Here is a 14331-nt window from a genome sequence, read left to right on the forward strand (position 1 = left end):
GCTGGAATAATGAATTCAGCAAGAGAACTGTAAACTGAATAATAAAGATTTGGAAATTAATGTGTTTAATAAATGATAAAACTAATTTTAATAAATTACAAAAGTTTCATAAGAAATGTTATTAAAAAAAAAAAAAAAACTTTACCGCAAAGGTAAAAAAGTAGAAAAATCTAAGACTTTGTCAAATGTTGAGCAGAACGTTTGTAAAAAGAAAGTTTCAATACGTTGATTAATCGTTGGTTCTTGCACTGCTGATTGGCGATCTGTAATGCTACAATTAACTTTTTTTTTTTTTAATGTAAGCTTACAAATTTTTAATCTAGCAGTTTTTATGTTTAAAACTAATGTTGACTAATAAAAAAATGTATAGAAAAAAGCTTAATAATTTTGGTTATTAGTAACTATCTGGCCATGGTAATTTAATTATTAAGAATGCAGTGCAGGGGCATGTAGTACTTTAAACACAGGGTTCCTACAGAATTATTTCAGTGACCTGTTACAAAGAAGGTTTTCAAATGCTTAGTTTTGTACAAAAATACTTAATTACTTTGGCAAGGTGCTTTATTTATTTATTTATTTATTTTTTGAGTTTTTTAAACAAGTAATTAAAAAAATTAAAAACTGTGTTTTTTTTTCCTTTTTCCTCAACCATCCCTTTAATTTCAAAGCCAATTGTTCATTTCCTTTACTGAAATTTGAAAATACAATGAATTACCCCAAGGAAGACTGCTAATCTTCGTTATTGTTTTTTATTTATTTTATTGTTTCTAAAATTATTATTTGTTTTTTTTTTTAATCTTTACATTTGATACAAAGATACTTCTAACACAGTTATGTTTTTATTAATCAGCTTTGTTATTTAAAATTTAATTTATTTGCATGCATCACGTACGGGACCTCCAAAGTCAACCTCTTGTAACTTGCTTATGAATTAGTTAATATTTCTGCTCTATTAATAATATTAATGTTAAAATAAATTGTAGATTTTGAGACCAAAGGCTCCAATGTAATGGAAACCTACAGCATTAGTTGAGAAACAGTAGTTTAAACATTGAAAAAAAGTATGTATCAGGCCATTCCATTAAAAAGTAGTTACTTTGTTCCGCACATGACGATTCATATATTTCATCTAAAAGTAACTATTTTAAAAAACATAATGACAAAATCTTTTGCTTAAGGAATCAAACATTCGTGTGTAATTTGTTAAGCAATAAAAATGTTATCACACATTACCCTTTTAAATTATTATTTTTAGTAAAATATATGATGCATCTCATGCTGGATAAAATTACCGTTTTCCGTGGAATGGCCTTTTCCTGGCTCCAGCTTTCCTTGCCCTTTTGTTTTCTTTTCAAAACAGTTTGTACATTTATTGCAATAATTTCACACTAACCAGCTTTTATGCATTAGTAGGAGTGCCAACTGCTCCATATTTTACAGAATTCTTCTGCAATAACCAGAAATCTGCAATTACGTTTGCGTTGCATTTCTCGCCAAAACTCATGAAATGAGCTTTTGTTAAGCAATCGCATGAATAAATACTCTTCTTTTCTGATGCGATCTTTCTCTGTCAGGATTTTTGCAGATGCACTTATTCTTTTTTTTTTCCTGGTTTTCTGTAATATGATTTTAAAAAACTAGCTTCAAAAGCTAATACATACTATTCAGTCTTTTTTATTTTAATTTAATTTTATTATTTTATCCTAATAATGACATATCTTTTAGTAAGAAAAATAAAAGTTATTTATACTCACTGTATAATTTAATTTTATTAATGTTTTATTAATTAAGTACTAAGTACAAATAAATACTTTTATGCTACATGTTTTAAACATTTATCAAAATGCAAACACAAACCATTAGTAAGTGAATCAATTAACCAGCATTTTGATGCACAAAAATTGGCAATTACTGTAGAGACGTGTTTTGGTGTTACAAGGAACACCTTCTTCAATGCAAAGAAGTGTGAGTTTTTCGATGAATTCTTTGCATTGAAAAAGGTGTTTCTTGTAACACCAAAACGCGTGTATGCAGTAATTTGCAGTTTTTGTGCATCAAAACGTTAGTTAATTGATTCATTTAATTTTTAAGCACGAAGGTATTTATTCCTCATTAGTAAGTGGTTTTATTTTTTAAATGGGTTTTATACACAATATTGAACCCTCCTGTAATATCGAAAAAATGCTCCTCAAAAGGGCTGCGGAGTAGGAGGGAAAATGACCAACTCTGGGGATTTGAGAGCCATGGACTCTGCGTCCGACTCCTGTGCCTGAGAATCAGTCTGGCTCTGATTCTGACTCCAAAAGCACTGATAGATTTCTGAACTTTGGGGGAAAATGTCCGACTCCTACTCCTTTACCCTAAAATCAGTCCGACTCAGATTCCGCATTCCTACTCAAAACCACTGAAGATGGTTCTCAAGTCATTTTTTGAGGTTTGCAATTCTGCGCTAAGCTTAAATTTTTTGAGAATTTTTGCCCTTAACATGCATTTAGGCTGTAGTCTTAATTTTTTCATTTTATTTTAATAAAATTTATATTTCTGTTTTTGCCCTGTTGTTGCCAGCATCCTCTCCAGGAATCAGGTAAGTATGAAAAACTTATGATTTATCAAGAACCCAAAGAAAATACTGAAGTTAGAAAAAAAAGTAGAGTGCCTTAAAGTGCTTTATTTTGATTTCGATTTTGGAGTAGAAGCTCTGTGAGCCTTTTAATGTGTGTTCAATTGGTTCCCTGTTTAATTGCTTTCTCTATCTAAGTTCACTTTTCATAGTCCCAAATCCTCCTCTGTAGTTTTTCCAAAGTCATAATATATACAGTGAAACCTCCGAATAGCGGACAGTCAAGGCACCAGAAGTTTTGTCTGTTATTTGGAGGTGTCCGCTATTAGGAGGAACTACTTAATTTACCTTTTTCAAAATGGGCTGTTGTTCCCTTTGTAGAACACAATCGAAACACTTGCGAAAGGTTTACTACATTTTACGTCAAGTGTAATTAATCTGTTTTTTCTTAATAAAGGTATACTGACAGCACACACTTGTCTTAATAAGCATTTAATCAATTAAAGTAATCACTTAAAACAGTTCGACATCTCTTTTTTGCATTACAAGCCTGATTCTCAATATAAATATTTAAATCATTTACCTTAGCAAGTCCTTCAGTGTCCCCTTTGCTCAGGAAAAAGTTTTTCAATTCTTTACTGTATTTCAGTGCTTTCGAAAAGTCTCTAATTGTGCAAACATCATTTTCTATCACAGGAAGTTCATCTTCATCATCGTCAGAAAGAACACATAGTTCTGTTGTGTTGTGAAAAATGAAATTTGAAACGTTCAAGTTCTCTTCCTCAATCCACAAGTCTTCATCAATTTGAACATAGTCTTCAGCACTGACTTTTGAATCCAATTGAACCAGTAGCTCATTAAGTTCTTTTTCCTCTTCTGCTCCTCCTAATGCACTGTCAAGTGTCATTTCACTCCTGAATGAAAATCCTGCCTTTTTAAAACATTTTGAAACGCTCCCAGGTTCCACTTTTTTGAGAGCTGACGTGATCCACGAAACAGCATCCAAAACTGTTACAGATTTTGTTAATTCTTCACTAGATTTATACGAAGAAATCTGCGAAAGAACGTGCGTAAGTAAAAGCTTTCTGCAACCTACTTTAAAACTCCGAAGATCCAAGGTTTGTAATACAGAGGTGGTGTTCGGTGGCAAAAATTCTAACTTAACATTTTGCAATTTTAAGTCATCAGGATGAGATGTGGCGTTATCCAGAAAGAGAATTATTTTTCTAGCTTTCTTCTTCATCCTTTTATCCAAATCCACTAACCAATCTTTCATTATTTCAGTCGTCATCCACGCTTTCTTATTTGATTTCCAGGACACTCTAAGTTTATCTACATCAGTGTTTTTGAAACATCTCGGTTTTCTCCCATTTCCGATAACAAGAGGAGTTTCAAACTCGCCAATCATACTGCAAAACAGTGAGACGTTCTTTAGTTATGTTTCAACTAAATCAACTAGCCTTTAGGAAAGTTTGCAACTACAAAGCTAAAATTGCTGCATGAAAAGCAGGTTCGCTTGCCTCTCAATTCATCTCAGGGTATGAATATCCCATTACCAACAGCGGCGATTCGGCGGAGCAACCCCCCTCCCCCCTCACATTTTTTATCGTTAATTTATTTATTTTATCTCGAGTATCACTATTGCATGATTGACAGTTGGCAATATGACCTTGAATATGGGCAAATCTTTTTCATGTCTAAAAATTAAACAACCCAACGAAAACACGGCGCCATAAAGCCGACCACTACCGGCGCCGGTCTGCTCAATTGCATCTCCCGAGAGCCCCAGTTAGAAAAGCGCTTAGTTTCCTCTTTTTTATCTTAACTTTTAAATAGTTATTGTGTACAAAATTCATTAAAATCTTAAGAAAAACTTACATTAATTGTTAGACCGACATCAGTTTTCACTTATCTGCTTCAATACTCTCAAATCTAGCCGTAACAAAATTCTGACTTTTTTTTTCTTTTTCTTTTTTTGCTGCTTACAAAAAGTACCATGTCTTTTAATTCTTTTTTTTTTTTCTGCCCCCAACTTTTAAGCTCAAATCGCTGCCTCTGCCCATTACCACCCTTTTAATTCCAAGAAACAATGATAAGGAAATGACGGGGGGGGGGGGGATATCAGTTGTGGAGTGTGAAAATCTTTGTAAAGCAAGCAGTTATTAAGATATTCTGTGAAAAGAAAAAAAAACGGAAGTGCTACGATCGCAAGGGAAATTTTTGGTGAAATAACTGTCCGTTATTCAGAGTGAATTACATGGAATGGCCTATATTGAGGGACTGGGACTTGCAAAAATGTCCATTATTCGGGAGAGTCCGTTAAGGGAGGTTTCACTGTACTATTCATACTTTATTCATATACTAGTGGTACCGACACGGCTTTGCCTGTAGTAGAAATTAAAAGGTCATTTGGTTCACCTGTATATTTACAAATAATGGATGGTGAATTTCTCGATAATTTGCTCGTTCATGTCACGGTTCCACCTTATGATAATTTGGTAGTTTCATTGTCCACGTTATGATAATTTGCTCGGTAAAATGTTCTTGAAATTGGATTAAAAAAAAGAACAAAATCGAATTTTAGGAAAATTGCGTCGATGTGCACTTCCCATGCTACAAACTAATTTTGTGCCAAATTTCATAAAAATAGGCCGAACGGCCTATGCGCTATGCACTTCATAGAGATCTGGACATCCAGACGGAGAGACTTTCAGTTTTATTATTAGTAAAGATTACTTTTTGCATTTTATTCTAATTGTAAGCAAATTTCTTTTAGGCCCAGTGTGAGCTTGAAATTTCCAGAAATGGATGCCATTGCCAAAAAATGGAGGTGGAATTGATGCGACTGCGACCCCCGGACTCAAATACATGCCTGCAAAAAAAGGAGCCTGCCAAAAAACTGTCTGCCCAGGTACGGATAGTAATTTGAATGCTTTTTTATGGTGGGAGTCGGTTTGATGCAATTTTTGATTTGTTTTGATTTTATGATCCAATTTCTTAACTCTGCCCTAATAGTAGTCTTAATAGTTGTCCTGATATTCCTGATAAAATATATTTTGTCCTAAGTTTTTGCATTTTGCACTGATATTCGTCTTTTAAAAAATCAATTCAGTGCTTTCAGCAAGCCTCGAATACATGGCTGGAAAAAAAGAAGCCTGCCAAAAACCTGCCCGATCAGGTACGATAGTAATTTGTGAATCCTTTTTTGTGGTAGGGGTCAGTCTGATGCTATTTCTGATTCGTTTTGATTACATAGTTGTCCTGAGTTTTTGCAATTTGATATTCGATTTTTTTTCCTAAATTAATTTTAGGGCTTTCAACAAGCTTTCAGTTTTTTCCTAAAGGGAGAAAGTACCTCAATTCTTTGAAAAAATTGATTAATCATTGGCTGGTCGACCACTTTGCCCGCTAACCTTTCGGCAAATTTTACCAATGAATGGGCTGATTTTTTTTTTATTTTATTAAGAAAATACTTTTGGTTTGAACAAGAAACTATGCTAAATGATTTTATTACCTCTAACAAATGGTTTCAATTTCAAGCGAGAAATTTTTTATCAGGCGGAAGGGGGAATATGCAGTTTCTTGAAATTAAAGCCTGAAAAGGGCAATTTTATTTTTAATTGCCCCTTTGCTTTTAAATGCTCATTGTTCATGAAACAACAAAATTATATGTATGAACACACATTTGAACTTACAATGTGTGTTCATACATGTAATTTTGTTTGCTTCACTATGCTCCCCTGGCTTTGGCACTCTGTGTCCCTATTTGGTTCAAAATTTTCAAACTATGGTATGAGTGTAGAACAACGTGTTCATACCTTTTTAGACAAAAAATAGAAGGAATGGAAGAAGTTACTGGGAAAATTCATAATGAAACTGAAATTTTGATTGAAAAAGGGTAAAAGGAGACCAGATTTTGATGAAATGGACTTCTAGGGACTTAGTGAAAAAAAGGACCAGTTGTGAGAGCCCTGTAATTATTTATTAAAATTACAGGCCTGCCTGTAATTATTTAATTGCCTGTATTAATTTATTGACTGTAATTTTCTGTAATTGGTCATTTTTATGGCAATGAAACATATACCCACAAACTTTATTATAACATATGGATGATGTAGTTTTCATTGTGATATATGGTGATGATACAGGGTCCAATATTATAAATATATCGGGTAATACAGGGTATCTTTTAATTAACTTGCAACTTTAAAATGAAATAACTTTGCAGAGACTCACTAACTGCAAATTAATGCAGTGGTGGAGGGTGTAAAAGGGAACTGTTTCACATCATTACGAAAATGTCTCCCAAAGACTATGAATAGGAAATGTGCTTTTCCAATATGTTTTTGACAAAAGTAAATATTATTAGTGATTTGCAATTATATTGTTTAACTTAAAAATCTTGTATTCCATATGTTCCAGAGAGCTCCTAGAAAAAAGGGTCCAGCTCCCAAGCGTCGTTCTAAAACTTCTGAAGAAAATCCCATGACAAAGTAAGATTTCCTTTGATGAATTAATCTTTACTGTATAGCAGTTGTAAGTAGGAAGCTTATGAAGGGATAGCACTGTCTTGGGCTGCTGCAACCAGCGAGAGTCTACTAGCAATAACTTGCAAAGTCAATTGCTCGCGGACTCTCACTGGTGTGCTAAATTCATTTTAGCTACCAGTTTGATGGTAATCTCAGCTTCAATGAGAAAGCATCTACCTCCAGCCCTGTTATCAACTATTCCAGACGTGTGAGTCCGTAACTAGGATGAAACTAGTTTCTGGATGTCATAACCTGGGTGTCGGTATTTTGCATACTGCTAAAAACCTTTAAAAATAAGATATAAAAGAAATACATTAAATGAGTGTGTTGGGAAAAAAACATCAGGAAATAACTGTTTTGACATGGTAAAAGTAGTCCTTCAAAATGATATTTTTCTTCTTCGAAACTCCTTCATTTTTGGATCTAAAATTGCATATGAACTTTGACACTTTTTTTCTCCCAATTTTTTAATATTCTTAATAAATTTGTTATTTTTTAAAAACTTGGCAAAAGATTTTGGTTTTTAAGTGAAGTATTTGGTGATCATCTGTCTCACTTCATGATTGTTTGTTGTGGTGTTGTACCATGTAAGTTGATGAGATTTGAAACTCTCCTCTCTCACCGATTACTACTAGAGATGTTCCGAGTACTCGGTAACTACTCGGTAGTCAATCAAATTTTGATCAGATACTCGGCCAATACCGAGTAGTTGTAAAAAAATTGAATATTGGTCAAGACAGATTTTGCAATTAATAAAAAAGTGGTGTATTTTGGCATTACAAGGAATGCCTTTTTCAATGCTTAAAATGTAAGTTTAGGGATTTAAAGACATCCAACAAAAGTAGGATTTTTTTGCCAGATGTTTTTACATTCATTAGCCCACATTTTATGCACTGAAAAAGATGATCCTTCTAACACAGAAACACGTGTCTGCAGCATTCGTGCACATTTGTGCTTTTAATGTTGTTTTATTTGCTTTTAAAATCATTTATGTTTGGCAGACTAGGACTATAATAGATTGATATAATTTGTTTTAATTCCAACTTGATTAATCATGCCTTTTATTTATTTGCTTATTTTTAATTTTAAAATTAACTTTTTTGTAAAATTTTTGACACAAAGAAAATCTTTTAAATAATGCAATTTGCAAAATGCAAATACATAAAAATTTCATAATCACTGCATGTAACATGTATGAATGCTACTTTTTTGGAAATTCTTAATCTATTTTCCTGTGGCATTTCTCCTCTCTTTTTTGCATATTTCATGGCGCTACATAAAGTACGCAATAAAGATGAGAAAAGTAAGACATTAAAAACAGCAAGAAAAATAATTTTTAAAGGCTTAGATTAAAATATGTTTAAATGTAAAAATTCAAGTTAGCAGTTCATGTAAGCATTGGATTTGTTCCCATTTCAAATGTAGTTGAATTACTTCGAACCACTTGCTTACATTAAAACACTGCTAATAGTTTATTCTTTTAGCTATCATCATCCTTTAAAATAACTAGAAATTGTGTTGAAAAATGCTTTAAAAGTGTGCAAACAAATTTGATATGCACCCTCCTCTTCCAATCTCACTGAGAAAAAGTCTGCTGTCAGAAATGAGCAAAAAGTTCTAGTATAAACACATTTACTCATATACAGGAAAATGTCTTTGAAATTAGATGTAGTCCAAAATCATTTTTTGAATATTTGTATTTACAGTCCAGTCCCGACTTACGCAAGGGATGTGTTCCAAGATCCCTCTCGTAAGTCGAAATTTTGTGTTGTAGAAAAGGGTATGTGTAAAAACTTTTATAAGCATACCTAATTATTTTAGACACTTGGAAACACCACCTCAAACTGATAAAAACAATTTTTTAACTATACATTACTGTTTTTTACATAAAAAACTGAATTTTTTTTGTATTTAAAAAAAAATGTTTTATTTCACAAAAAATACTGCTACGATGCACGAAATGAATGTTCAATGGGAAAGAAAGACATAACATAAACCATTACCCTATGCACAGTATGTAGTAATAGTAAGAAAAACAAATGCACTATAGTTGTAATGTACAGTAATGATATTTGTAACTTAAAAAAGTGAAGATGGTGATGATTTATGCTGTGTGATCAAACCGTTTTTTTATATATTGTTATACGCACAAACAGTTGCTTTACTAGTTCTTTTATAACGTTTCCATCTATGGCAACCAACACCCCTCTTCCTGGTTTCTTAAATTCACAATATAAGAGCAGCTTCCATTTGCATAATTTTTGCATTTTACTTAGATACTGCTCGGTGAACTTTTATGGATTTTCTTGTTTAGACTTTTAATTGTAGATATGGAAGATTCACTCATGCCTAATTGTCGTGTTACCTTCAAAGCATTTTATGGTTGTTCAAGTACATAACCTTTAGTTTTTCTTTAATTATCAGAAAAACTTTCTGTTTTCTTTCTATCTTCACAAACTTTTAATGAAACAGCGCTCTTAGGTGTCATTATATTTCATCAACTTTCACATTTAGAATGAAAAAAATAAATGGAAAATGTGGAGTAGAGTTATTTGTATAAGCTATGTTCAGACTAGTACGGTGTGGGAACTTCCGCGCTCTGTAATGCTAAAGGGAGAAGGTCCATTCACAAAAAAAAAATTTAGTAGCCAATAACAAAGCCCATACTTGCACACCACGATTCCCTTCTGAAAATTTTCGTGTTGCGGGCGAGGAATTTGCGTTAGGTCGAAAATTCTTTACTGGTGATAAAATCGTGTTGTAGCCATTTCGCGTAAGTCGGATCGCGTTGTAGCGGAAGTCGGCTGTACAGGAAAAAGACTTTGAAATTAGATGTGGTCCAAAATCATTTTTTGACCATTTGTATTTACAATCGAGTCCCGACTTACACAAGGGATGTGTTCCACGACCCCTCGCATAAGTCGAAATTTCGCGTTGTAGAAAAATGCATGACTGCAAATTTTTTAGAAACATACAGGTTCTTTTAGACATTTGTAAACATCCCTGAAACTGCTTTAAAGCATTCTTCAACTATACATTACAGTTTCTTGCATAAATAACTGAACTGTTCAGTTATTTATGCAAGAAACGAAATTGAAAAAAATTAAAAAGCTTTTTCATTCGACATAAATAACTTTAAGACGCACAAAATGGATGATCGATGGGAGAGAAAGACATAAAATAAAACAACACGGTACGCACATTATGTAGTTGCTAGAAAGTTGCCCGTCATGGTATGACGGGTGAAAATTTGCTTCTATGTACATTTGAAAGCAGCGATTACTTGTTCGGTGATATTTTGATAGTTTAAGTTAAATTTGGCAGTTTAACCCTAACTGCAGTGGATTAAACATTAACTCCAGTAGACAGCAGTCATTGTTGACCATTTTTACGTTTCTTTATTCTCCTAAAATGAGTCTTACCAGTAAAACAGTAAAGTCACCGGATCGAGTTCAGTCTTGTCACGATAAAGCATTTCCCTGCACATTAAACATTACCAAAACATATTATCAAATGATCGTGCCGTGGCGCGAGTTTCATTGTTGAAACACGCGGGTTACTCGATCATCGGCTATTATTCGTATGAGGATAATAAAATGCTGCACTATTATATTACTGCACAGTGTATACAGTAATAATATTTATGAGTTAAAAAATGAAGATGATGATGATTTAAGCTCCATGATCAGATTGTTATTCTTTTTTAATACATTTTAAAATCCGGTTGCTTCGCCTTTCCTTTTATGATTTTTCCATTTATGGCAACAAGCCCCTCTTCCCGATCTCTTTAATCCTCAGTTCAAGAGCAGCTTCCATTTTCATAATATTTACTTTGCTTAGACTCTGCAAGTTTCAATATTGAAACTAAGTTCTGAACTTTTACGGATATCTTTTTGTTTTGAGTTTTAATCATACGTATGGAAGATTCACTGATACTTATTGTCGAGCTACCGTCAACGTTTTGTAGCTGTTTAAGCATATCGAGAATTTAACCTTTTTTTTTGTCGGAAAATTTCTTTTACTTCCCATCTTCATACTTTAGATGAAACAACACACTAAATGTGCCAATATACAGTAGCCCTCGTTTTACGCGAGTTTATTTTACGGGGTTTCGATTATACGCGGTTTAAGATTTTGATACCATTGATGAATGATATCACCTATTAACTTTAAAACTTCTTGCAGAGTTAGGGAAAGAACTAACATTTCATCAACTTTCTGGGAGTCGACTGTAACTTTATCTCAGTTGTCTATATATATAAAAATGGACTTTGGTAAATTTGTTCCCTAGGATCTCAGAAACTACCCGGCAGATTTGGCTGAAACTTTCACCATTTGTTCTTTTTGGTAATGGGGAGGTTTGTAGACCACTTCGAAAAAAATCCGATTGATAGTTCCTTTTTTATTCTAATTTGTCCAAATTTTCGCATAAATGCCCCAATATGACGGTGAAAAAATACGTGCACATATTAAAATTATGTGTCCATCGAAAGCGCTTATTTTTCTGCTGAATATGGCATCTGTTACAAAGTTCTAAGTTGTATGAAAAACGAGTTATGAGCTTTTTTTGTTCCATGTTCGAAGGCTTTCCTCAACCCAATTCATTATTAGTGTATCATCTCAACTCCCAGTTCATAGTTAGCATTGTTGAATGTTTTTGTGTTTCGTCTGACTGTTTGAGGCTTTTCTCAAGTCAAATCTTAAAGTAACGTTTTTTCCCCAAGATTGGCTAATAATAACTAGATTTGGTTGATTATTTTCCATTTAAACGGAACTTTAGTGTAATTAATGGGTTTTTTTATTATTTGTGCTGATTGGATTTTTTAATCATTATCCAATCTAACAGCAGAAACCTCGCCAAAATTTATGCAGGTTGATTTCAGTAGCGGATGCATTTGGCAGTTTTTTCAACTGTCGCGGTTTTTGAAGTCAAAGACTACGTAATAATGTTTGTCATCTTTCGCCATGTAAACAAAATATCATCAATCAAAGAATCTTTAAAAACTTTTTTTTACTGTAAAATAATCCAGCAACTAAATTAGGCAGATCCATTAAACAGCACAAAAACTTCCATTAATGTGACTTTGTGCACAAATTCAAACCATCGCCAAATTTTACTGCTTATTTTGGAAAAATTTCGAATGAAATTGTTTAGCGCCATTTTATGGTGACCAAAAGTATCTTAGCATATGGCGACAATATCTCTTTAACAAAAATTAGTAACATACCGTTTTACAAAGTAAGGAGGGGGAGCATTACCTAAGGTATCCCAAAACCATTCCCGCAAATTCGGTAACATTTTAAATCGCACCAAGAACCCACAATAATTGAAATTTTCCAAAATAACTAAAGCAAGTTTAAGGGGATCACGGGCGCGCGGCTACGTTTTTTTAAACAGTTCGTTCATCAATAGACATACAGAGAAGGTAAGACTCCATGTAAAAAAAATAATAAGCATTAACTGATAAATCTTTTCAAACATGTGAAATTTAATTTCATATTTCGGAAATTCTTCACATTTGTATACGCTTAAATTTCGTGTTTTCGTTTCTAAATGAATAATATTTTGCTCTTTTTACTTACTGCTACTTTAGTTTTATGAGTAAGGAAGAAGCTAGATTTTAAATCACGTCAAAAAGGTGTGTTTTAAGTTCTTTCACTTAAAACAGAAAACAAATGCAAGTAACGATTGTTTCTCATAATTATTGCTAACCCAGGCAACGCCGGGTATTTTTGCTAGTATAATATAAAACATGATTTTTTAAATTTGTAACAGTGGTAGGGATTGGGGAGGGGTGGGGCGGGGGCAGAAAGGTACCAAATTTAATTAGTACTGGTTTTGAGGGAATTGAAGCAGGTATGATGACATTGATTTGTCTAACAATTTCACTCTTTTTTTTTTCTTGATTTTGAAGCTTTCCCCGAAGAAACTTAGACACAAGTTAGACTGACAATTATTTACCCTGAAGTTATTTGAGATAACACAAACACTTGGTAATGATTTCATCAAACAAGTGTAAAACAATTCATTTACTAATAGCTGAACAATGAATGCATAAACTAAAAGTTATTACTTGTGCTAAATAATATTTGATAAATAGATATACAAAGTAAAGCAAATAATTGTTTTCTGAAAATTTGACTTTTCTGTTTCTTTTATAATTTCTGGTTTTAGTTCCTAAATTGGAAAATAAAAAAGTAATTAACCACAAAAGTGGCATGCCCCCCCCCCCCCTAAATTGTGGCCACTGAGTTGTAATAACATGGATATCCTTTTTCTCCCCAGGAGACGGCTGCAAGTGACCAGGACCATTCCCAAAACAGGCCCAGATGGCCAGACTGCCATGCACAGAGCTGCAGCTACGGGAGATGTTCATACATTGAGAGAACTGCTCGGCAGAGGCTATGATACTCGCATCGAAAATCGCTGGGGAAAGACACCCCTCCAAGTTGCCTTTTCCTGGAAGAAAGAGGCTGCAGCAGAGGTCCTAGTGGAAGCAGACACACAAGTTGACCTTCAGGACGAAGACGGGATGTTTCCTCTGCATTCTGCCGCAAGGAATGGATTTGTTCGAGTGATGGAGAAGCTCATTGCCGCAGGTGCAGGGACTCGTGTCAAAGATCGAAAGGAAAAGACGCCCCTCCATTGGGCCCTGTCTTCCGAGAAAGAGATCGCCGCAGAGTTGCTCGTGAATGCGGACAGTGAAGTATGCTCGCTAGATTCGGACGGATGTGCTCCTTTGCACCTTGCGGCAATGCACGGATATGTGGGAGTAGCTAGAAAACTGCTCAGCGCTGGTGCGAATATTGATAGACATAGTATGTCAATCTAAGTGAAGGTCTATTATCATTTTTTATTATGTTAGATAACATTTTATATATTTGCAGTTTTCATATCATTGTTCCTTAACGAACGCTAGAATCCGTGACGTAACTAGTCTTGGAATAGAGAACGGCACGTGTAGTGGGCGTTGCCCATGACGTCACTACTTTGACGTCGATTCTTCTTGAACATGTGACGTCACGTACACACGCTTCGGGCTTGGCCACTGAAGATCACGATCAGGTAGCATTGAAGTGAAGATATGCTAATGAGATTCGGAATATAAGCGAGGCTGTTATCAGTTGATCTCTCTCTCACTTCTCGCACAGCCTAGACGCGTTGGCTCATGTCAGGCAAGCCAACTTGCTGTCTGTTCAGCAAGCTTAGGCTGTTAGCCTTTTTTGTTTAATTGAAGTAGT

General features: G+C 34.0%; 1 protein-coding gene across 1 annotated transcript; it reads left to right on the plus strand.

Annotated features, from left to right (window-relative positions):
* Positions 1-13352: 13352 nt before the first annotated feature.
* LOC129233331 (protein phosphatase 1 regulatory subunit 12C-like) lies at positions 13353-13922 on the plus strand. The gene has a single exon (XM_054867375.1). The coding sequence runs from the start codon at positions 13353-13355 to the stop codon at positions 13920-13922; it is 570 nt and encodes a 189-aa protein (XP_054723350.1).
* The last annotated feature ends 409 nt before the right edge of the window (positions 13923-14331 follow it).

This window comes from Uloborus diversus, unplaced genomic scaffold (genome assembly GCF_026930045.1).
Source record: "Uloborus diversus isolate 005 unplaced genomic scaffold, Udiv.v.3.1 scaffold_338, whole genome shotgun sequence".
Taxonomy (NCBI): Eukaryota; Metazoa; Arthropoda; class Arachnida; order Araneae; family Uloboridae; genus Uloborus; species Uloborus diversus.

Coding starts and splice junctions, on each gene's coding strand:
- LOC129233331 (XM_054867375.1), top strand. CDS start 13,353: ATGGATATCCTTTTTCTCCCCAGGAGACGGCTGCAAGTGACCAGGACC.